Source organism: Mchenga conophoros, linkage group LG9, assembly GCF_057382185.1.
Source record: "Mchenga conophoros isolate Kocher_MC1m ecotype Shallow Benthic linkage group LG9, M_conophoros_male_GT1.1, whole genome shotgun sequence".
In the NCBI taxonomy this organism is placed as follows: domain Eukaryota; kingdom Metazoa; phylum Chordata; class Actinopteri; order Cichliformes; family Cichlidae; genus Mchenga; species Mchenga conophoros.
The window spans coordinates 22567660-22590997 of NC_140534.1; the positions used below are offsets into that span (position 1 = coordinate 22567660).

Consider the following 23338-nt stretch of genomic DNA (forward strand, 5'->3'; position numbering starts at 1 on the left):
TCTTCCCAGATGCTCAGAACCAACTACAACCTCCCTCTATAGATCAAACACCTCCTGTCTTTTTTACAAATACAGACACCACGATACAGCTGCACTAATTTGATGTCATTTCTGTCTATATGCAGATGCATTACCTTGATCAGAAGCCGGATGCTTCCCGAGGCCTTGTGGGAAATGTAGTACCAGAAGGAGAGCTTGCAGATGGCGCTAGACTCTTTCCACACAGAGCTTCTAATATGAGCTTTATCGCCTTTCAGTCCCACTGGTGTTGCTTCCAAATAGACAAAATGCCCTAAAGGGAGAGAAATGAGGGAAAGTGATGAAGGAGAAAGACACTGAGCCAGCAAGTGAGCACAGAGGTTGAAAACTATCTCTGCACTGGTGGCTCTGACAAATCACATGAAGGTCACAAAACGTGTTGGGGGAAGGAGGGCCAAGAGTTACGGGGTAATCTCTGACACATCTTCTAATGTCTCACTGCCTTTGGCACAGGGGAGCACTCAAACTTTTTCAGCCAAGTAGAGAAAGGAGAAAGTAGGAAAATGAATGAATGAGAAATAAAGAAAGTGTATCTTCTTTGCACTCAGCATTAGCGACATTAATAATAATAATCTTACATCGGGTTTTTTTGTAGTCTATGGCTTTTGTATCGCTGTTACTGAATATTTTAAACACACTTAAAGTTTAGATATAATTCTTCTGATTTTCATGGAATCAAACTCAATTTTTTATGGTCTACATTTTTCAGCAGAATATTAAGATTCAGTCGACCACCAGTCGGTTTTAAGTTGGCTTTTCAAGAAATGATGCAGCATGTAATCTGGTGTTCCCACAGCTAGATCAGAACTGTATTAAGACTTTCACTGTGAAGCACTTAGTGGGAATGTAATATATTTCTCACCACAGTTTGCAATAAACATGAATGCCTCTGCAAGACATCCTCATTTTTGGTGTTTTTGCAGATAACAAAGTAATGGGAGAAGAAGCCACAGCAGGGTATTCTTCTTCTCCTCCTCCTCCTCCTCGTCCTCTGTAACAAACTCCCTTTTCTCTGCTCTGTTGTTGTCTGGTTACGGCTGTTATTGCTGACTGACTTCTTTATTAGAACATTATTTGTCTGGCTGCACAGTAAACTGACTCAGAAAAAGCTTTTTGTTTTGTTTCTTCGCAGAAAAGCTGTTTAGCAAGTGTTTCCTGTAGTATTTACCCACACTTGCTGTGACTGTTATTCTGTTTGGCAAGGTTTGAAATGATTTATTAAAGCAACAGATATGTCTCTGAGCTCATCACTCCCTGCACATATCTTACACATAGAAATTGGAGAGTGATGGGAAAAGTTGCCCCCAGAGCTTGCAGGAGGATGCTGGCGATGCAGGACAGGAGCGCTGACATGCCAAAGAGAGGGAGATGGGAAATCGGCAGATGTTAAATCCTAATTTGAGGGTGTGTTTGGTAAATGACATGAGGAAAGTGCGGCATGTTACGCGTGCATGACACAGCACGCACGGGGGTCAGCCAGCAAGCTAGCAGACTTAGCTTCAACAGCAGCTCGTGTCACATTTGAAATCTTTTGCACATCCTTAAGAGCAAATGGGTGTGGACATGAGACCTCTGACGGGAGTGTCCTGCAGTCACTGTAATGTTTGCAGCACATCTTTTGGGTTAAGTTTGTTTGGGGATGTGACCTCCATGCAGGGACGTGCAGAGGGGGGGGGGGGGGGGGGGGGGCTAGAGGGGCTTGAGCACCCGCCCCTTTCCTGATGAGTGCCCAAAGTGCCCTTTTGTTGAGGCAACTTTTAAAAATTTTTTATTTATTTTTTTATGTGTGTGTGCGTGCGGAGTCCTGTCTGTGCCCCTCAACAATAATATTTAACTATTAATCACAGTTTTGCTAAATAAAAGGATCTGGCTTGCATCAGTCACATGATCACTATTAACCAATGATCGCCCTCGACGGCAGAACGCACTGGTTACGAGCCGGGAACGAGCTCACAAAGAGCACGCGCATTTTTTGCGGTCCGGAGCTGTAGGAGAAACACAAGTTAACTCAGAGACACAGACTGATGCGACACAACCAGTAAGTAGGTGTACAGCGTACACTGTAGTGTGTAGCACCCAGGAGTATTAGCTTATTACGTACACGTTGGTAAGTTGTCTTGTTGCAACTGACGAACTGAAACAAACGAGCGTGCTGTGTGTGCAACAGCGCGACAAACATTACCTGTCCTTTTATTAACTGCACAAGTAGTGCTGGTCATAGCTGCTGGCTACCTGTGTAAGGCTGTCATGGGTCTGTAGCTCTGTCACCGTTTTAGGGAACATATTTAGTTTTAAAGTATTTAGAAACATATTTAGTTTTAAAGTAAGTTTCTGGGCATTTCCTGCCTTTCTGGAGGGATTATATTTCACTAAAAAACGATCTAATATGCATGTCCACATAATAATAATTATAATTATAATATATTAAAAAACACAAGCTGTATTTTAAAAAACATACATTAAGAAGCAGATTATATTAGATTTATATTTTAAATAAGACAAAAGTTGGATTTCACAGCAGTAAAATGATTGTATCTCTACAGTTTAAACATGTAATAAGCTTTGCCCTGCACAGAGTGGATAGTGAAACAAATGGAATCATCATAAATACATTATTTCATATTTATTACTTCCCCCTCCTCATTGCTTTATTATTGTAGCTCTAGTAATGAATAATAATGTAAGGATTCTGGATCAGTGCGATGCCCATAGTATATACAGTATTCTGAAGAAGGTCTAAAATGTCACTGTGTGTGCATGTGTGTGTTTTATTTAGCTGGATTTAAAAAAAATATTACTCATGATATAACATTGTGCAGACATGGCTGGTAAGGACATGAGGAGGAAACAGTAGGAGCTGTATGAGGCTACTAAAGGCAGGGCTATAACATTTTTCTGTCATCATTTTATTATAGATTAAGTGCAAGAGTTGTTAGGTGTGGATAATTAGATTATAGTTTATTGCAATAGCAAGTTGTGCCTTGTTCTCAGATGGACAGCAAGTGGAGAGTGATATATGAAATGATGGGAAGGAAGGAAGAAGAGAAGCAAAGAGTGATTCACAGGCAGAGCCGAGTTTATGTCACAGTTTTTTGTTGCCTTATGGTTCCAAGCGCTGTCACCAATCTTTGCATTTTGTTATTATCTCATGACACTTGTTTAATCAGCTACCATCTCTCCTGTGGACTTTTTAATGTCTACAGTCTCAGATCAACACAGCCCCGCCCTTCCCATATTAGATTCTTGATGAATGTGTGTTGTTGTTATTCAGCCTGGTTCAATGTGCCCCTTTTTAACTTTGAGCACCCGCCCCTTTAAACCTCTCTGCACGTCCCTGCCTCCATGGATCAGTCAGGGCACACAAACGCTCGATAAGATCAGGGTCTGGAAAGTTTGCAGGCCGGGTCAAGGTATCTGCCTTTTTGTTGCATTCCTTGAGCTGTTTTACTTTTTGTGGAGGCTGGAAAGGCTGCAGCCATCCTGGGAATCCCTTCCCTGCACACAATCTGACTTTTAAAAATAGTTTCTAAATGCAAGTTCACATCGAGCAGGCGTCTTGGACTTCTTAGTAAAGGAAGGTTTGTGTGCAAGATTTGCTATGCATTATCCTTTTAATAAAAAAAAAGATGCTGTCAGAAGCTCTGCATTTTTTTATTTTATTTAGCAGTGTTTCACCAGATGCTCTTCATGAAGTAACCCCAAGGGGATTTGGACCTCTGGATTCAAAAAAGAAATCTTTTGCTTCCCAAGCGAGTGTGCTAACTAATGATTAGAACAAAATAAAAAGATCTCCTGCTTTGCTGTCCATTTCTTATCTGATCAGTTAGCTTCACCTGAGGGTTATAATGGGAACATTGGGAAGCACGGAGGTGATGGCTATGCAACAAATGACAGCTAATTTAAACTCAAATGGCATAATTGCATTGCTAATTGCTAAACAAATTAGATAACAATGAAATGGCATATTAAAAAACAAAATCATGTGCATTTGTTTCTTATTGCAATCATCTGAGGCTCTAAGTGGACCAGTATGGTATGTGGAAAAACATCAGCATCTGTCCAGTTTTGATTGGGGAATAATATTAGCCATGTTTGCTGGGTTGCCACGAGGTGCTGGTTTGGATCAGTATCAAAGTAGGAGATACATGCAGGAGACTGCATAATAAAAATTAGCTTAAGTGATAAGTAATTTATGTGTATTGCTTTTTTGGCATGCACAGAGTAAAGTGGAATTTTAGCCTTGAATAAATCACCTGGTGCGCTTTCACATGCTGAGAAGAAACTCATTGATTTTGTCTCTAAAGTTACAAAAGCGTGAATTAAACATGGTGGAGAGCCATTTGGCCCAAGCAGGTAAAATTTGAAAAATCATTCATTCTGATTATACAAAGCCACTCACAGCACAGATGCACCTGCTAAATTATGCAACGGTGATTAAAGAATCGTTCTTTTTAATGAGAAATGGTGGTAAAAAGAAAAATCCTACAACTTTAAATGTGTACAGAGTTCATAGTGTACCAGAAAATGCAAACTCGTACCATACTCATTCATCAGCGTGTGATCATACGGAGGCCGTATGCTTTGGACAGACCCAGTGCCCAGCACCCAGTGAAAATTATCTGCAAGGGAGCTCTTCCACCCACAGCGTCCGTTCTCAAAGGTGCACGAAGTCCCACAATGCTTCTCATCAGTTCCATCGTCACAGTCATCCGTGAAGTCACAGCTTTGCCATGGAGCGAAACACCTGCCATTTTCACAAGGCAGGAAGCCCGAAGGACAGGACCCTGACAATAAAAAAAAAAAAAAAAAAAAAGAAATACAACTCAGACGCGAATGTTCTTAAATGTAAAGTAGCATGCTTTTTCTAAAATATATGACAGGTCGCCAGTCGTCCTGGATCTTTGGAACTCACTACCACTTCACCTCCATCAGCCAGACCATATTACACATTTTCAATCACATGTTAAAGCCAAACTGTTCAGCATATAAACTATAACTCATATTTTTTATATGTATTATTCCGGGATTTTAAATATTTCTTGCTATTGTGTTTTTTGTGGATCTTGTTAATTTTGTGGAGTCAGGCCAGCTTGAGTGTTTTGAAAAGAGCCAACAAATAAAATTTATTGTCATTATTATTATTATTGAGCGTCCCATAAAATAACACCACCTCTGGATCGACGCACTGTAAAGGTCAGTGTCGAGCTTCATCTCCATATTCTTCTTATATTTGTCTGTACTGCTATCACATATATACTGTATATATGAACTGTATATGATTTTTGTTTTATCCATACAAAACAGTTATAAGAACCAGACTGCAGAAAGTCACTGCTTCTCACCAAGAAATAATATCGTTTGCAAAACTGAAAACTGTTTTCCAGACACTGTATGTTAATTATGTATGTTCATTTAAGAAGTTTACATGTGCAAAGCTAGCAGGCTGCTGCTGCAGGTTAATATTTAAAGTAAAGCAATTTGTGCATTTCCTAAAACATCCAGCTTTTCTGTTATGAATTACAAAGTGCAATAAAAATGTTGTGCCTAAAGGAGTTTCAGCAAAATAACTACTGTGTGCTTCACCAGATTAGACAGCACCGCATGAGTTGAGCATTAACTTCGGAGCGTAAGCAGTCAACTCAAGAGAGGGGGACCGTCTGCATGTGGCATCGGGGGCTCTTTAAGAGGCTTAGGAAGACAAAAGGGCATGGGGCTATAAGAATGAAACACTGTATGATCTGGTGGCTGGAGAAGGCTGGAATCTGCTTCTTTTGGAGCCAAACATTCCAGTGGGGTCAGTGCTTAGCTTAAGGGAGTGTTACAAAGAGAGATGAGGCGTGATGAAGAGGGGCGGTCCTTGTAATTAAAGGAGAGAAAGGGGTATAAGTCCTTCCTAATCCTTTGTTCCTCTTCAGATGCACAGGACCAGAAGCAATGTGCCCCACAAAGGCATATAGGAAGCCAGGAAGCCACAGCTCCCAGCTGCTCTGCTACGTACTGAGCCTGTAGGTGGATTTATTTCAAAGATCAGCTAACAGCATACTGCTAAACCCACAGGAGTGGCTACCGCTCTGCTCCTGTGAATGCACACTAATTCATTTGTCCTCATTAATTCCTGCTTATATCTTGTTACTTGGATAACTCAAAGAGCTCGAAGGCTGCTGGCAATGTGACCTTCTCACCAGGCTGCTCCTGTCCTTACTTACATACAGTATGTGGGCAGGCGCCTTGAGCGGTATGCTGCCCCCTTGTGCAGCAATGTCATTCAGGTTCAACATTAAAGTTTAAATCCCAGTGAATTATTTCAGGATAGGAAGTTTATTGAAGGTTTATTGAATATAGAAGGACACCCAGGTTTCAGATAATTCACTGGAAAACTGTCCTGTTTTTATCTAAAATATTTATAACATTTATTGTTAATTAGAAACACTTTACTGTAAAATGTGGACCTTTATGAATGAATTTCCATAATACGAACATTGCACACAGCCACTTACTTGACTGCACAAGTATTAAAGAGTAGATGACCCTAAATGTTCCAGTTTGCAGCTTTTATCTTTTACAGAAAGAGCCACAAAAAATATTAAAAAGTTTCGCTTTCACTGCTTTACTAAAGGATTTTAATGGAAAACTTATTTGACTTGTATTTTCCCAGTTCTATTGCAAGTTCAACACAATAGTGACTTGAAGAAGAAGATCGGCTCAAATCTGATTTGCATTTTGTTCTGTCTCTCCTTTACACACGCTCACATTTACATGCAGTCTACAGATGCAAACGAAGAACTCCACGTTAACATTATTCATGTGTGTTGTTCTACAGTTTTGGGTATTTTTTCCAGGCAGAGCTATAAAACAAGTGCAAGTGGAGAGTAAAAGCGGTCGGTCTTTCTGCTCCATCGTGTGATGGTTTTATATAGATTGAAGCTGTGGAAGAAAAAGCTCCCGAGGGAACAGCAGTATATAATTACAGTTCCTGCTGTCTCTGCTCTCATCAATATTACTGTACGTCCTCTGCAGCCTGCAGCTGCTGAGACACAAAGAGAAAAGGTTTCTGTTTCAAGTCTTCTCCCTCTTGTCTCATTAATGGCCACTTGGACTCACCTCACTGTCAGGGCAGCGGTGATACTCCCTGACTTAACCTTCAAGAAACACTTCATATCACCGTGTTCTTTACAATGCCTTTCTTTCCTGTTTTCACACTACTTTATTTGCTTCTTCCTTCTTCTTTCAGAAAATTATCCTGTCATGTTTAAAGGGGGAAAAAAGCATCTTCTGACCCTTTTAATTTTGCTATATGTCTCAAACTAGTAGTCCTATGCACTGGATTTCAGCTCCTTATGGCCTATGTTTAAGCCCTTAACATATATTGCATAGTGTAAACTGTAAACCTTTCCATGCATTTTCTTCCACTTATATGACTCAGTGCTGCAAGAGGAACTGGAGCCTATACCAGCTGCCAGAGGGCGAACGGTAGCAACCAGAGTGTCACAAGGCCAACACAGAGTGTCAGACGACCACTTTTAAGTGTCTACCAGTGTAATTAATATCTATGAAAATAATTAAAAGCAGAATAGATTCCCATTCCAGCATACATAGACGTTCAGTCTGAAAGGATGAGTGACCTTCTCAAGTTTAAATGAAATAATTTTAGACAAGCTAAATAAATAAAGTAGCCACATATTTCACTTATCTTAACTGCACTACTGCATAATTCTGTATAAACAATCATTCTGTACAATACGATAATTATAATTCTACAACTGTTTACAACTGTTTATAACTTGCATATTTCTATAGCTTTATATTTATATCCTGTTCATAGCCTGTACATAGCTTGTATACCCACTACAGCCTGTACATACTTATAGTTATAGCATATTCATAACATACCTTCATACCGTGTACATTGTAACATACCCATAATAGACCCATTTTTGTACCCTCATACCTATAACAGACCCATTTCGGTAATATATCTATATTATTGCTAATATAAATTTTGTAATATATCTATATCATGGCTAAAGCACTTCTGGATGGATGCAAACTGCATTTCGTTGCCTTGTACTTGTGACATGTGCAATGACAATAAAGTTGAATTCTATTCTATTCTAAATAAACCTAAAACGCATGCACTTTTTTAAAACCATCATAATGAGAGGAAACTATATAAAATGAGCTGCATGCTCAAGATGGATATATAAAAGTTTCCTCTAAGTCTCAACAGTATGAGAAAAATCACCAAGCAGAGCAATGGAGTAAGCTGAAGGTAAGCATCATTAGCATGCAAACCTGCAGCGACTCTTATTGACACCACACTACTTCTCTAATAATGTCTGATTAATATTGGAGCACAGCTATTCACTGTAGGCACCGAAAGAGACGAATGCAAACAGACAGTGAAACGAAGAGAGAGGTAAGAGAAAGAGACAGCTGTAAGGATAATCCTGCACATCACCATGCAGCTGGATACAAACCCTCTACAGCTCAAAATGACAGGGAGCTTCACAGTTTTTATCCCTTTCTGCTCACAGGCAATCAGATTTTCTCTTCTCCCTCGACATCAGTTGCATCGGAAAGGCAGTACGTTTAATAGGCCAATTATAGCCACAGTGACAATGCCGATAAATCAGCTCTTGTTGTTTTCTCTTGCCTTTTAAAGGGTTTGCTCATAAAAAATGCGAGGGATGCAGAGGAACCTCTACATGCTGAACATCTCCCTAGTCTAAAATTCAAACTATGATGGGTTCGCTTTGGTCAGAGCTTCAGCCCCGAGGTGAGCAAACGTTTCAGAGCATTTCTCCTTAGATTGTTCGTTTTAGTTCAAAACATCTTATTTTTTTATATCAGCAAAACTCCAACTTAAACTGGATGTTACTGTTGAATTGCTCAAAAAAACAAGAAAGGAATGTTTTATATAGGTAATTTAAATTAAGACGAGTGTCTAACGGAAAACCGAAGATACCGAAAAGCTTAAAAATGGAAATGTGCAATGTTTGACAATGTTAGTCCAAAGAAAACCAGCATGTTTGATAGGACACCTCTATTTTCAAGAGCTCTAAATCTGGATTGGTTGAGCTTTTGAGCTCATTTTAATCCAGTCCTCATCAACTCCAGTTTTCACCTCCAAATGAAGGTGGTGTTATAATAACCCAGGAGCCATTATTAATTCTCCGATTGCCCATATGAGCAAACTATCAAGGTGAATGTAATCAAAACTGTAGTTATCGACATCTTAGTGAAATGTTTTCTGAAAATTCACCAAATAGTTTAATTGGGAACTCGGGGCTGTGCTGTTCCGTTCTGCCTCAATGACAGTGATCTTTAAGCTTTTGTGATAAAATCCTCATATAAAGCAGCCCTAGAGGGAAACAGTTAAACAGCTTTTCACAGAAAATGACTACAGTCCCAGAATTCGCCTTGCCACGGCGGAATTAAAAAGTCATTATTAGAATAGCCGGGTCTTTTAGAAGCAATAATATAAAAACAGCTTTTTCCTGCTACACTCTGGCCTTCGTCTGGTCATTCAGTCTTTTGCAGAAACACGCAGTCCTTTAATTTTGACTGCAGAGCAAACATGCCAGGCATTTATTGCAATACCTCTTGTTTGGCAAGGTGAGCGCCTTGTTGAATTTAAGTGCTTGCAACTGTGAGATCTGGCCCCTGAGTTAATATTGCACTGAAGCTCTCAGAGTTCACCACTTTCATCTAGTAAGAGTACATATATTTAATGTCTCACTGGAATTTGAAGGCCCATATTAATGCATTCTTCACAGGAGGCATTTGACATGATGGAAAAGATGGTGGATGTCAAACCTCTGTGCCCAAAGAGCCAATAGAGACCAAAAACTGAGCCTGTTGTGTTGTTGCACTGGCACATTTTTAGCAGAGCCGTTTTCACTGTGTTTTGGCAGAAATACCAACTTGTTGTTATAGTAAAGATGGAGATAAGCTTTCTGGGCTTTCTCTGTACATAACTTATATGACGTTTGCTCGGTAGTCAGCTTCTGCCTGAAGCTGTTACCAAGATGGCTGGAGAGTACTGACACTTGTTTTCTAGAAGAACTTTGGTGTAAATCGTGAGAGTAAACCAACTGGGATCAAATTTGAAAAGTGGAGTCAGCTGCTATGGCATGCAATAAGATGTGCTTTGAAAGAGATTTATGCTTTATGCTATGCTTTCCTTCACTCATGAAATAGTCTAAACTACAGTATTCATGAATATGGCACAGTAGTTCTTGTCATAAGCATATTATGTTAGCCATATTTGCAGTATAGCTTGTTGCCTTAATATTTGCTAATGAGTACTAAGAACCATGAGCAGATGAGGTTCTTGTCAGCAGTATTTGTAGCTGTTCCACATTTTTACCCCAGTGTTGGCAATTCTCTCTTACAAAAAGAGAGGATTGCCAAAGTTATTGCAACTGCAGATTTTGAGACTTTTCGCCTGATAGGTGAAACAGGGAAACAGCAAAGTTACAAGGATTCAGTAAAAGTCGTGCCTCAGTGCTGCAGTCAACAAGCATCAAAAGTAACCTTTACTTTAAAGGCAAACAATCTCTGTATCTCGATTGTGTCACACCTTTCACCGTTGCTCTACCGCTTGAAGAGTAACTGCAGGCAAATCCACGTGATTCAAACTTTGAGGAAAAGCAGCAATCTGCTGGTGACCAAAGGAAATGCTTTGAACATTCTGCAGTTACTGTTTGCTTTTCTTATTAGAAAACCACTCACAAACCAGTCAGGGAATACATGTTTTTCCACTTACATCTGGTGGTTGTGTCAGGTACAATATGGCAGACAACTCTCGAGCAATATGTGACGTCACATGAGAAGACCATGATGTAAAACGTTTGTGATTTATAGAAAGCTCTAGTTTATTTACTACCGGTATAAGCAATATATGCACTATATAGTTTTTGGTGGCTTACAGTTTTTCATATTTTTGTGAATGATAGGAGGGTGTACAATAACACGGAAAGAAACAGCCAAGGTCGAAATGAAACATATGTCCAATAAAGTGAACTGCGTACCTGGAGGAGGTGAAGGAGTGTTATCGGGCGATGTAGCTGAGGAAGCGAGAAGGCATCCCGGAGAGAAGGTAATGTCATCCAGGCAGATGTCAACCTTTGGATTTCGGCCTACCTTGCCCTCGAACATGACCTGGAAGTCCCTGGAGCTGCTCAGCGGGATCTCCTTCATCTGCCAGTAGTTGCCCTGATCTCCCGTCAGGGTCAGGAGGAGATGGAGATGGCCTTCACTTTTGCTGAACACACTGAGAGTCCCAATGCCATCTCCAGACATGTGGAAGTAGAAACGCATCTGAGAAAAGGAGGAAAATGAAAAAGGTGTTAATTTAAATAGCACAAAAAAAGATCAATAGTTTAGTAACTGTAATGTCTAACCCTGAAGACTTTAAATTTTTTGATGGGAAATGGGGAAAAATGTTGGTACGGACTAATATCCGTACTGTAATAAAGATGTCAAATAATTCAATCGCTACTATATCTACACTGGTACTCTTTCTAAATAATAGGCTTGGATCTTTCAAAGGTCGCTTGCTTGACACACTGATACCACTTTGTTCTCTTCTTTTTTGTTCTTATATTGGTCTACTGTGGAAAGAAACAAAAAGTAGAGGCATGCTAAGGTGATTAAGTTTTAATCCACTCGGTCTGTCACTGGATCGATGTGCTTTTCCCTTCAGTTGTAGCCTTTATTAAGGCACAGAGAGAAATTGTGTTTTTCCATCACACATCAGTGAGTTAGCAGTATATTTTATGGGCTTTCTCTCCAAATAGAGGCTTGTTCAGGAGCTGTGGCAGCACACCTCCCTCTCTCGTTCGCCAGAGAGAGCATTTCCCCCATAGCACAGCCCTCCCTTCAGTTTAATTGGAGCCTTTTTGCTAACCGTGTGATTGATTGACAGGTCAGGAGCAGGATAAGACAGACACGACACACAGAGCAAACCAGGCAGTCAATCAAGAAATCATTTCCCAGTAGAGCATGGGGCTGACAGCTGGGAGGACACACACATACTACCAACCAAGCATACACACTCAGTTGCTAATTGCCTGTTTAGTTGCATCACGTTTTCAGCTCTAATTGTAAGAACAAGAAGGTCAATATTTAAAAGTCATTTCTTAAGACTAAAACTTGCAAGCTGACAGGAATTTCTTAATTTTAAGAAATACGTTCATGTCCTTCCTAATAAACGTTTTCCACTCATCTCTGAAATACATAAGAAACTAAAGTCAGCAGCTGGTTGGGTTTACATGAAAAGTACATCTCATCTTTACACTTGTTTGAGGACTAAATGACAAGAAAGACTATTTTCATCTCCATCGCCTCTTTATGCTAAGCTAAGCTAAGTTAGCTTAGCTACAGCTAGCTCTTAGCAGCAACTGAGCGTATTTTCCAAAAAGTTGAACTTGAATCTTGATAGTGTGAATATACCAAAACCACTGAATTTAGCTCTTCTTATATATATTAAATATATATATTTTACATTAGTTACTACTGAAAGTCAAACATAAATATATTATATTATACACTGCTGTGCAAAAATTCTCAAGACACCCTTTATTTCTTTATATTTTACTAAGAAAACTGAAGGTAGAAGTAGAGGTTTATTGAAATGTGCACTTCAACACTACAGCCACAAATCAAGATAAAGCCTCCACTGTGTTTTAGAAATCACTGTAAGCACTGTAAGCACATTGGTGGGAATTACAACTAGAAATTTCAAATCTGGATTCATAACTTCATAAGACCTGTTTTCACTGTTTTTGAGTGAAGTTCTTGTGTAATCTGGCATACCTCAGCCTTTTCTTCCTGTTTCCCTTCCACTGACACCTACAAAAGGCATCTCTTGGGTCCTCTGTCAGATCTTTGTTGGATATTTTTCCCCTATTACTTAAAGATATTACTTAAAAATACTATTAATCTGCTGTAGATAGGTTTTCAGGCCAGTTAATTGTTCATTTGTCCTCTATCTGTCCAGTTTCCTCATACTGCATACCATGCAAAAAGATGGCACATTTTCAGTTATTATATCTTTGGGAATCATCTTGTTGGTGCAACTATACAATTTTATTAGTGTCAAACTGTGTTATCTTTGGCATTTTTCAAAGATTCAACAATAGAAATGGGAATAAATTATGCATTAGTGCATAAAGTTGAAAAACAGCCAATGTCCAAAGAACAACTTCCAAGGATCTTCAGGAAGTTTGGAAAATTATTGCTTGAAATCATTTAAAGTATAAGAAAGTTTTGCTGATTGGAAGCAAAATATGTAGAAATCAGTTGTAGTTCAAAGGTTTTGCACACACACAAGTCCCAGACAATTATCTGAATAACATCAATCATGTTGTTATAAAGCAATGTTTCTTAAGAGATCTAATTAGGAATCCACTGACTCACAAAACCCAAAGATGGGAGGATTCAACAGGGCATGATGATTATTAATATATTGTTAAATAATGCATATTTTATAATATTAATTAAAAATACAGTATTTTATTATATAGCTCAAATAATCCATCCATCCATCCTAGGGTTAAATGGAATTTGTGTTAGTGGTCTTGGTACCAGGACACACCTGCCTACCAACCAGCCTACCAGCTCAAATCATGCCACATCAAAACCAATAGAAACGGCCAAATTTTGATGACCTCAGAATTTAAAAATTTAATCTGTGGTAAAGTGTTTTTTAGCGTCTTCATTTAGCTGTATTTTTAATAATTCTCGTACATTCTGTCCTTTGACCTTGACCTGACCTTGCACTGTGAGCTCCTGCGGCTCAGTAGGGGTCCTATTATACGAGCGGTGCTGCCATCTTCCTGAGGAAATGAACTTTCCAAGTAGAGGTAGTGTCCCGAGGAGTTTCTCAGGGTGTGGTCAGTTGATGGCCTAGTTCCAATGGTTGGACTGCTGCTGATCCTCCAATCAAAGTCATCCTCTTGGCACTGGCGCCAGGAACAGAGGTCAAACTCAAAACTGCAGCGTTCAATAAAACCCTCTGAAAGATGGCAATAAAAGAAGAACTCAATCACAGCTGTTCATTTATCAGAAAATTAATCTTCCACTTAAAGTCATCAGCCAAACATTAGAAGAGGCCTCACGGCAGATGTAGGGGTTCTCGTCTGAGCTGTCCCCGCAGTGGTTGATGAAGTCACACAGGTTGTCCTGAGGGATGCAGTGGCCATTTGCACAGGTGTACTGCTCAGGTGTGCAAGGCTGGTCTGAAGGAAGAGGAGGGGAGCAATCCACGAAGCCGACGTCATCTATTACCAAGTCACCCATGTAGCTGATCCCTCGTTTAGCAGAGAATACCACCTGAAAAAGAACAACAGACCCGGGATCAACTCTGAGTCCTCACTTTTTTTGGAGAGGTCGATGCTTAATGTTATCAGGCAAGCCGCGGAAACAGAAGAGCCGATAGCCCCTGTCCTAATGAGTCTTGTTATTCCGCGTCTAGTGGCAGTCAGCTGATGAAGTGCTCGGAGGGGAAAGGAAAAGGGCACTTGTAGTCTCAAAAAGGGCTCTGAAGGTTTGGTGTGTAAAGCCTTTCAGCTGCTGATTGTACCATCAGCTCTGATCTGACTCTCTGTTCTGACAAAGGTTAATGTGCATCAGTGGGATGACTTCTCCGGTGCAATCAAGCCACCGGGGCAGGCACTGTACTTTTATCTGGGTGTGGCAGTTTTGCCCCTCAGATGAAGACATTGATTATCTCTTGTTTTGAAAGGACAGGCACTTCTCTAAAGATTGCCTTAGGTCAAGTGGCTGTGAAGAATTAAATGGAATTTAAATCATTGACATTTTTTAGTAAAACTCTGTTTTCACTTTGACATGATTTTGAATTAATTTTTGTCAGAAAAAAAGCCAAATTATATTGTCCAGAATTTTACTTATTAAAAACAATAAAAGGGTGAAACCACAGCAAATCATCTGCCTTCATCTCACTCTAGCCTCCTCTTCTGTGGCACCAACTCTTTTCATATCCTTCCTTACTACATCCATGAATCTTTTCTGTGGTCTACCTCTTTCCTCCTGCTTGGCAGCTCCATCGTCTATATCCTTTGTCCAGTACATCCACTACTCTACTGCACATGTCCAAACATCTCTGCCCTGCCTCTCTAACTTTGTCTCCAAACCACTAAACCCGAGCTGCCCTTTTGATGCTGCTGATGAAAATCTGAGCATCTTCAACTTCACCTCCAGCTCAGATTCGTTGGTTTTGTCAGTATCACTCTCTCCAATCCACACATCATAGCAGGTGTAAATACTATCTTGTAAACCTTCCCTTTCACTTTTGCAGCTGTTGTTCTGTCATTTTATACTTTTACTGTATATCATTATAAAAATACCACTGTATAAAATGTCTAAATTGTTTAAAAATGACTATTTTATATTATTTTTTATATAAAAGTTGATATGAACCATTTCATTGCATTAAACTGATTTAGATATCTCACTAGTTTTCTTAGGGAAAAATTATGTAACAGACCTGGACATTACTCAATAACCCCAAAAACACTTCTCCTCGTCTCCATTTGTTGCCTTGGTTACCAGTCTCAGTCCAAACCTCATGAGTGATGTTTGTTTGCTTCAGCAGCACCTGCAGACATCAACATATTTCCGTGACTCAATTCTGATGAGACCCCATACACAGAAATGATCTGTCTGCTCTCTTTACCTTCAGTGTTCCCACGGTGAAGCCCCTCATGTGGTACCAGAAGACCAGGGTGCACTGCGGCCCAGTGGAGGAGATGACAGGAGTCTGGAGGTCAGTGGTCTGACCGTATCCACCGTTTGAACTGTCTGCATACATATACCACCCCTTGGAGCTGTTGCTATCAGAGGAATATCAGGAATACAGAATAAGATCTCAAATTCAGCTGCGGATCTGAGACGGAAATGAGGATTTAAATCAGCTTTAGTAATGTCTTTAGCCTGAGTGCCTTGGATATACTGAGAAAGGGCTCTGCATTGGAACTGACAGCTGTATTTTTATTTAGTGTATTATAGTGCAAAAATATACACTTTTTTTCAGTAAAACATTTGTCTTAAAGGAAACAACCCATTTGTGATTTCTTGGCATTTCTCTTGGGAAATATTCGTTTATGATTTTTACCCTTCAGGCCTAAACGGCTGATGGGATATTGTTATTGCCCTGCCAGGCAGGCGGGAAAGGTTCTTGACAATGACAATAAATAAATAAATACTAATACCCTTACAAATACGAATGCAAGAAAGAGGCGATGTAGGGCTTTCAAATTGATACTGTTGGGGTTTCTACTAAAAATCTCAAGGATGGGAATCTGGTGAATGCGATAACGAGAAGGAAGTCATGTAGGATTTTTCAATTGATACCATAGCTGCATCTACCAGGAGGCTGAGGAGAACCACTGGCAGCTGTCTGTATATTTTGTAGATTGTTACATTTTCCCAGAGGGAATAAATTGCTGAAGAAGTAAGAAAGTTCAAAAACACTCAGCTGGGAGAACATCTGGCAATTAATTAATTTAATTGGTAGAAGTAAAGATGGGCAGAGGCTCTCCAATCTGTGAAAGGGTGCGTAAGAAGATGACTTCAAAAACAATGTTCCTAAACGTCAAATTGCAGAGCCTTTGCAACTGTCATCGTCTACAGTGCATAACATCATCAAAAGATTCAGAGAAACTGGAAATGTCTCTGTGTGTAAGGACAAGGCTGAAGACCTTTATTGGATGGTGCTCCGTCCCTCAGACAAGACTGCAACACTCATCAGCATGATTGTGTCACTGACATTACTAAATGGGCCCAGGAACACTTCCAGAAACCACTGACGGTTAAGATGCGAACTAAAGCTGCAAAAAGAAAGCCATATTTGAACATGCTTCTGAAGCGCCGTCGTGTCCTGTGGGCCAAGACTCATTTGAAATGGACTGTCTCACAGTGGGAAAGTATTCTATATCCAGATTAGACAATCTTGTTGGTAATCCCGGATGCTGCGGAGAAGGAAGCCCTTCCAACATGCTATCAGCGTTCAGTTCAAAAGCCAGCATCTCTGATGGTATGGAGGTGCCTAAGTGCACATGCACGTTTTGGAAGGAAGTATCAATGCTGAAAGGTATTATAAAGGTTTCAAAATGAACAATAATATTGAAAAAATTTCAAAAACTCTTAGGTAGGTGCTTACAGGGTGTGGTCATTAGTAGGACGGTGGTACTCCTCTCCAAAATGATTGCTCTCCCCTTGGTCACATGACCAGCGAAACGAGTGATTTAGTATGAAAGAGGGTTTGACGATCTTCCACCCACAAGTGTCACCTCCTTCAAAATCACAGCTTTCCTTCACTGGAAAAGAGGGGACATAAAAATAAAAAATGTCTCAAAAACATTTAAGAAGACTGATAATGCAATAGTTAAAGCCTTTTAAATGTTTTACCACAACTTATTTCGTCTGATCCATCAGAGCAATCATATCTAAAGTCGCACACTTTACTGAAGGGAATGCACTCCCCATATGTCCCACAAGGAAACTCTCCATAATGGCACATATTGGGTTGAACTGTGGGGGCTGGAGTCGTCACTGCTGGAGTTGTATTATTCAGTGTAGGGAGCTCTCCTAGAGCAAGAGACAGTAGAAAATAACTAACACTGGAAACAGAATTTCACTGTACAGTTTTGTGTTGTAATCATTTACCTTCATAAGGCTCACAGTTGAGGAAGGAAAGGTCATCAATAGCAATGTCTCCAGTAAAATCATCTCCAACTGTACCTTGAATCAAAATCTGGGAAATAAACACACGGCATATTCAGTCGACGAGTTAGCGTATAAAGTCCGTCCAAAGCTTTTAACAGTAACAGCTGTAGCTGCTGGTGTATTAATTTAGGAACCAATTAAAAGTGAACTCAGGATTTTGGTATTAAGTACATCTGCTGGGACACTTTTGGTTATTTCGAAAATGTTCATATAACCTTTTGGTTCACTCACAACAGTCTCTGTTACCTTGCTAATATCTACTGAAGTAAGCCCAATTAGATAGCTATACGAAGGTCTAAGTAAAAATTCTCTGTTAGAGAGAAGTACGGTGGCCCTGAGAGGCCAAACGGACTGCAACTTAAGAACACCAGCAATAAGAAAAACGCTGCAAAAGCACACAGAACACAACGGAAATAGGAAAAACAAAAACCGAAATAGGAAAAACACAAGGGAAGTGTCTCTGGCGAGACAATAACCCGACAACCAGTTGCAGGAACCAAAATATGCTAAGAATTGCGCTGGGAGACACTTAAAAGAAGGGTAGGATCTATCGGCTCTGTGAGGAACGAAAAGATGAGAGGTAAGTGTGTTAGCCAGGGGCGTAATGTCCAGGGGGGTTAGGGGGGTTATGACCCCCCCCCCAATAATCAGACCAAACCAATATAACCCCCCCAATAAAATTATGAATTATCTTGCATAAATAGGCTGTTGATTTTCTTCTGGGAATTTATCCAGATTTATTTATTTATTTAGAGATCTTGACCCCCCCAATGTTCAGCACAAAGTTACGCCGATGGTGTTAGCCTTACTATTAGCCTAAAAATTCATTATCAGTATTATATGAATCATGATAAAACACACCTACCATGTTTTGTGTTCCTGCAACTGGTCTGTCGGGTTATTGTCTCCCCAGAAACACTTCCCTTGTGTTTTTTCCTATTTCGGTTTTCGTTTTTCCTATTTCTGTTTTGAATTTTTCCTATTTCCGTTGTCGTTTTTCCTATTTCCATTGTGTTTTGTGTGCTTTTGCAGCATTTTTCTTATTGCTGGTGTTTTCTTAAGTTGCAGTTCGTTTGGCCTTTCAGGGCCACCGAAGAAAAGATTGCACACAGACAGATTACACACAAGTTTTACGGAGGAAACACTGAAAAAAACTTTTTTTTAATGTTTAATCATATCACCTTCAGTCTGAGCAACATGCTAAAATTTGCTAACATTAGCTTTGTGTGTTTGTTCTGTAAGGCCTCAGGCACAGAGGCCTAGGGACTAGTTGACAAGGTGAAACTGGTCACACCAGAAACCACCTCGCGATTGATCCTCTGCCTAATCACACAAGCTTATCATGTGACTTAGGGTTAGTCACATGAGTGGGGCAAGGTCTCACAAGGGCTCACCTGAAACCTTGGCTGATCGTTACCCACAACTGTTTTCCCACCTTGACTCGTGTGATTAGGCAGAGGATCAATAGTTGGTCCACGACCCTGTTAGGGACACTCCCAATATGGCTTAAAAATCTGGGATTCTCTACCAATTGCTTTTAGGACTGAAGAAGCTTCTTGGATCACAGGTTGAAACGTCTTCAAGAAACTTAAAGAAGTCTGGAGGCTTTTCTTTCTAAGCTCTTGATTAGTGCCTTACTGTTGCTTAACAGTAAGGCACTAATTCTCAAGTTTTTGAGTGGCAGCAGCAATCTGCTAGCAACCAAATGCAACCTTACATGGAGGTTTTTGTTGCAATGCGTAGCACCTTGGTACCTACAACGGACAACTTGATTCGATATATTAGTGGCTCAATAATGCAAATTAACAATTATCAATACTTGGCAAAAGCCTCCTTTATCTAAAACTGCCGAAATGCCAATAAATTAGACGCATATTTCTTCATTTAATTATTGACTTGAATTTTTCTTATAGAAAGCATTGTTATCCAGGTTATATGTGTTTCCCCTTTTTTAAACAATTTTCTCAGAGATGTTGTTTCAGCAGTCACTTGCATGCTTGTGACTGCAAAAAAAGGGAAGTATCATTTAGAAATACTCTAATACAAAGATTCTTATCAGGTTTTAAAAAGAAAACAGCTTGAACGTGAAAAGTACAGAAATGTTTTTACAGATAATTTTGCCTCTATAAGATCCTACATACGTGCAGAATAAGACACCTTAATAGTTTAAGTTTTCATATTATCACATTTGGATAATTTAAGCAGGAAATGCACTAATGTATGTCTTTTTGTTCTTACATTGACCACATTAAGTCTTAATGGAAATGTAAAAGGATGAATTTGACACAACTGACTATTCAGATGCCCGGTTTTTAGAGTTTGTCATTTCATGGCACTTTGCCTGCACTGGGAGCAAATGGATCAATCTGAATTTGAATTTAATTCATCAGTGTCTGTTTTTCTCCCACTTTTACCCTTTCTGCAGTCAATTGACTTGACACACAGAGTTGCTGTTTTCATTGCCATAGCAGAGCAAAATTCTTTAACTGCCTGTCAAGTTATACTCACTCATGAGTAATGACAACAGAACATCCATCTTGAGGGATCGATGTTAAGCAGTGAAGCTATTAAATGGATCTTCATCACGCAATGGTGGAGTGCACTCCATGCAGACGCTTTGCTTCACTAATGTCTCGGCGTTGTCTGCAAAGGGAACTGTTTTTACCTAGAGCTTATGTGTGCATATCTACTTTGATTACACAAGGGAGCCAAAAGCAAATGACTCACAGTGGGATGCCAAGACTGTAACATCACAGGGTTTACCTAAGAGTTATATCTTAACCACTGTGTAAGCAGAACTTTGAGATATTTTCTTCCTATTTCCGTATTTTCATTTTGCCATGTATTGAGTGTACTGTCTGAAAGTCGGTTTTTTAAAACGACAGTCACAGATTAAATTGAGCACATCACATGTTTTACCAATTATACTCTTAAAATGATGCTTAAAGGTTAAAACATCCAAGAAAAATCCCACAAACGTGAAACAATAAATACCTCACTGAAAATGCCACACTGCTTTATAATGATGTCTATGTAAATGCTACCATTAGCTAACCTGGAAAGGCTGAGCGCTGCTGAGGTAAAGAGTCTCCCTGTGCCAGAAGTCTCCTTGATTTCCATATTTCACCCACAGCATCTGGCCACGGCCTGTAGCAGTGGTCCTCAAGTACACCGCCAGGTAGAACACATATTTTCCAAACATGTGGTAATAGAAGCGGAAAGCACAGTGGTTGTACGACTTGCCATCGTGGTGGGTGGGTTTGAAGACTGGACTGAGCAACACCGCCGTGTCTTTGAACTCCCGAGGGGCAGATGCCTCAATGTAGAGGTAGTGGCCATAGACAGTGCCCAATGTGTGGTCCTTCAAAGGGCCTGTGTTAAAGGATGGAGTCGGGCCTTGGTAGATGGTCCAGTCAAAAACATCTTCTCCAGTCTGTTCCTGTTTCCAGTTACACAGCCCATGTTCAAAGTCACACTGCAGCTCTGGAGCTGTGACACATGGCAGAGAGAAATTCACTACAGACAAAACTACAACAATAAAAAGCAATCAACATCTTGTCTTTGTCCATTTAATTGTATTTATCTACCGTTAAGAAAACTTGAATTTTCCAGACTGACATTGATAAACATTGATAAACACACAAAAAAGTGCCAGAATCAGTGCAGCAGAGTCTACTGGCCACACATGAAAATAATAAATATTTTCATATACAGTCTACAAGCAGAACTTGAGAATGTATGACTACGTTTTACCCATAATTTAACTTCGCCACAGATAGTGCCATTTCAGATCTACTGCTTTAACACAGCAGCAGCAGCTAATGTAGCGTTAAGCAGAAGTAAGGAGCTTCAAAATGCTTTATGCAACTTTTAAAAACTTTTTTCATATCTGCAGTAACGCTACCCAGGACCTGCAAACAGATTTTAATGTGTGAAATTAGAGATGAGCAGCTTTATGTAAAATATCTAAACAATTCCTCCACCAAAGAATATAGTCCTCTTGGAAGGAGACTTGTTTATTATTTCTGCATTTATAAACCAAGTCTGTTGCAAGTGAAATTAAATGAAGTAGCTTCATCTCAACAAGCTAAGACAGGGGAATGCCCTGTAGACACTGATGCAACACTATGACGAGTACTTTTACTTTTGATCCAGAACAAACATCAAAAACACTCACAACATCCTGCCTCATCTGATCCATCCCCACAGTCGTCCACAAGGTCACAGAGCTGCAGATGCTCCACACATGCCTTGGTGTGCACGCAGTGGAAATGTGTGTGGGGTGGGCACTCATCCACCGCCGGGGGCAGAGAGCAGTTCTTGAAAGCGATATCGTCTAGAGCGGCGACTCCATCGAACACGCCGAGGCTGATTTTAGCCAGGGAGATCTGGAAAGGCTGGGTGATGCGTCCCAGCTGTACGGTGACCTGGTTCCAGTGGGGTCCTTGGTCGTACAATGTTCTCCATATGACAGTGTGGTTTTCAACTCCTTCGATTCGAAGTGACATGTCAGCAGCTCCCACAGAAATGCCTGAATTATAATGCCTGAGGGGAATAAGACAGTGATGGAAGACAAAATGTTAATTTTGAATGGATGCATTCCCTCATGCTATACCTGAAACCTTTGCCTTCATCCACATACTGTAGTGAAAATACTCAATGGACATAATACCTGAGGACACTGAAGGAAAAAAATGACCATTTATAAAGCTCCTGCTTTCTGCCTGGAGAACTTCTCCAATCACCCAGGGGAAAACTATAATCTGTTATTAGACATAAACCTTCAGGGGCCATAAAACTGTCAGAACAGGACAGATTCAGATACTTCTTATTGTGTGTGATTGTGAAAGATGAGATATGCTTAGAGTGCAAAACTGAGACAGGTAAAATGATGAGTGGAGGTAAGAACGAGATCAAACAAGTAGTAGAAAGCAGAGAGGACAGCAAGTGGAAAAGCGTGTTTTCATAGCAATGAATCTTGTCAAACTACTTTGTGGGCTTGACAAAGAAATGAAGACTGGTTGTGATGTGCTGGCTTTAAAGTAGTGTGACTCTAACCAGAAGGTCATGGTGCAGGCAGCAGCCGATTGCTGGAACCGCGGTCCTCGGAGAGCAGCGTTTGGAAACAGACTGCTGCTGTTCTTGAATATAAACATGAAGTGACCTGCAATGAGAAATGACAATTACTATTCAGCATCTACTTTTTTAAAAAGTTCTGTAAACAACTTGCTTCACCAGACAGTCAGTGAGTCACTGACCAGAAACTCTTATGGAAGTTCTTTTAGTTAAACATCTTCCCACGTTGTTGTTGTTGTTTTTGCTCCCTTACGGGTCTATTTTATCTGTGTTTCCTTTGGGATGTCTGTGAAATACAATGTCTAGTGTAAAAGAGATTATATATCTTCTTCTTTTAAATTTCAGCACAGAGCAAGATGTTGTGGATCACACAGGTTGGCTTGCTGGCCAACAGCCAGGAGCCAAATATAGAAACGGTCAGTGCAGCAGCATTCACACAAATCATAAAATCATGCCGTTCTGCAAACAGCAC

At 40.0% G+C, this 23338-nt stretch overlaps 1 protein-coding gene across 1 annotated transcript in view; it reads right to left on the reverse strand.

Moving 5' to 3' along the window:
- Positions 1-23338, reverse strand: part of malrd1 (MAM and LDL receptor class A domain containing 1) — a 72491-nt gene that overhangs the window by 30906 nt on the left and 18247 nt on the right. Inside the window, exons 8-20 of the mRNA XM_085286984.1 lie at positions 22849-22954; positions 21968-22335; positions 20846-21279; positions 17731-17818; positions 17473-17652; positions 17225-17381; positions 15740-15896; positions 15551-15661; positions 14163-14376; positions 13818-14059; positions 11073-11361; positions 4578-4823; positions 135-292 (exon numbers count right to left, since the gene is read on the reverse strand). Coding sequence (XP_085143110.1) covers positions 135-292; positions 4578-4823; positions 11073-11361; positions 13818-14059; positions 14163-14376; positions 15551-15661; positions 15740-15896; positions 17225-17381; positions 17473-17652; positions 17731-17818; positions 20846-21279; positions 21968-22335; positions 22849-22954 — 2750 coding nt within the window. The remainder of the gene's footprint in view (positions 1-134; positions 293-4577; positions 4824-11072; positions 11362-13817; positions 14060-14162; positions 14377-15550; positions 15662-15739; positions 15897-17224; positions 17382-17472; positions 17653-17730; positions 17819-20845; positions 21280-21967; positions 22336-22848; positions 22955-23338) is intronic.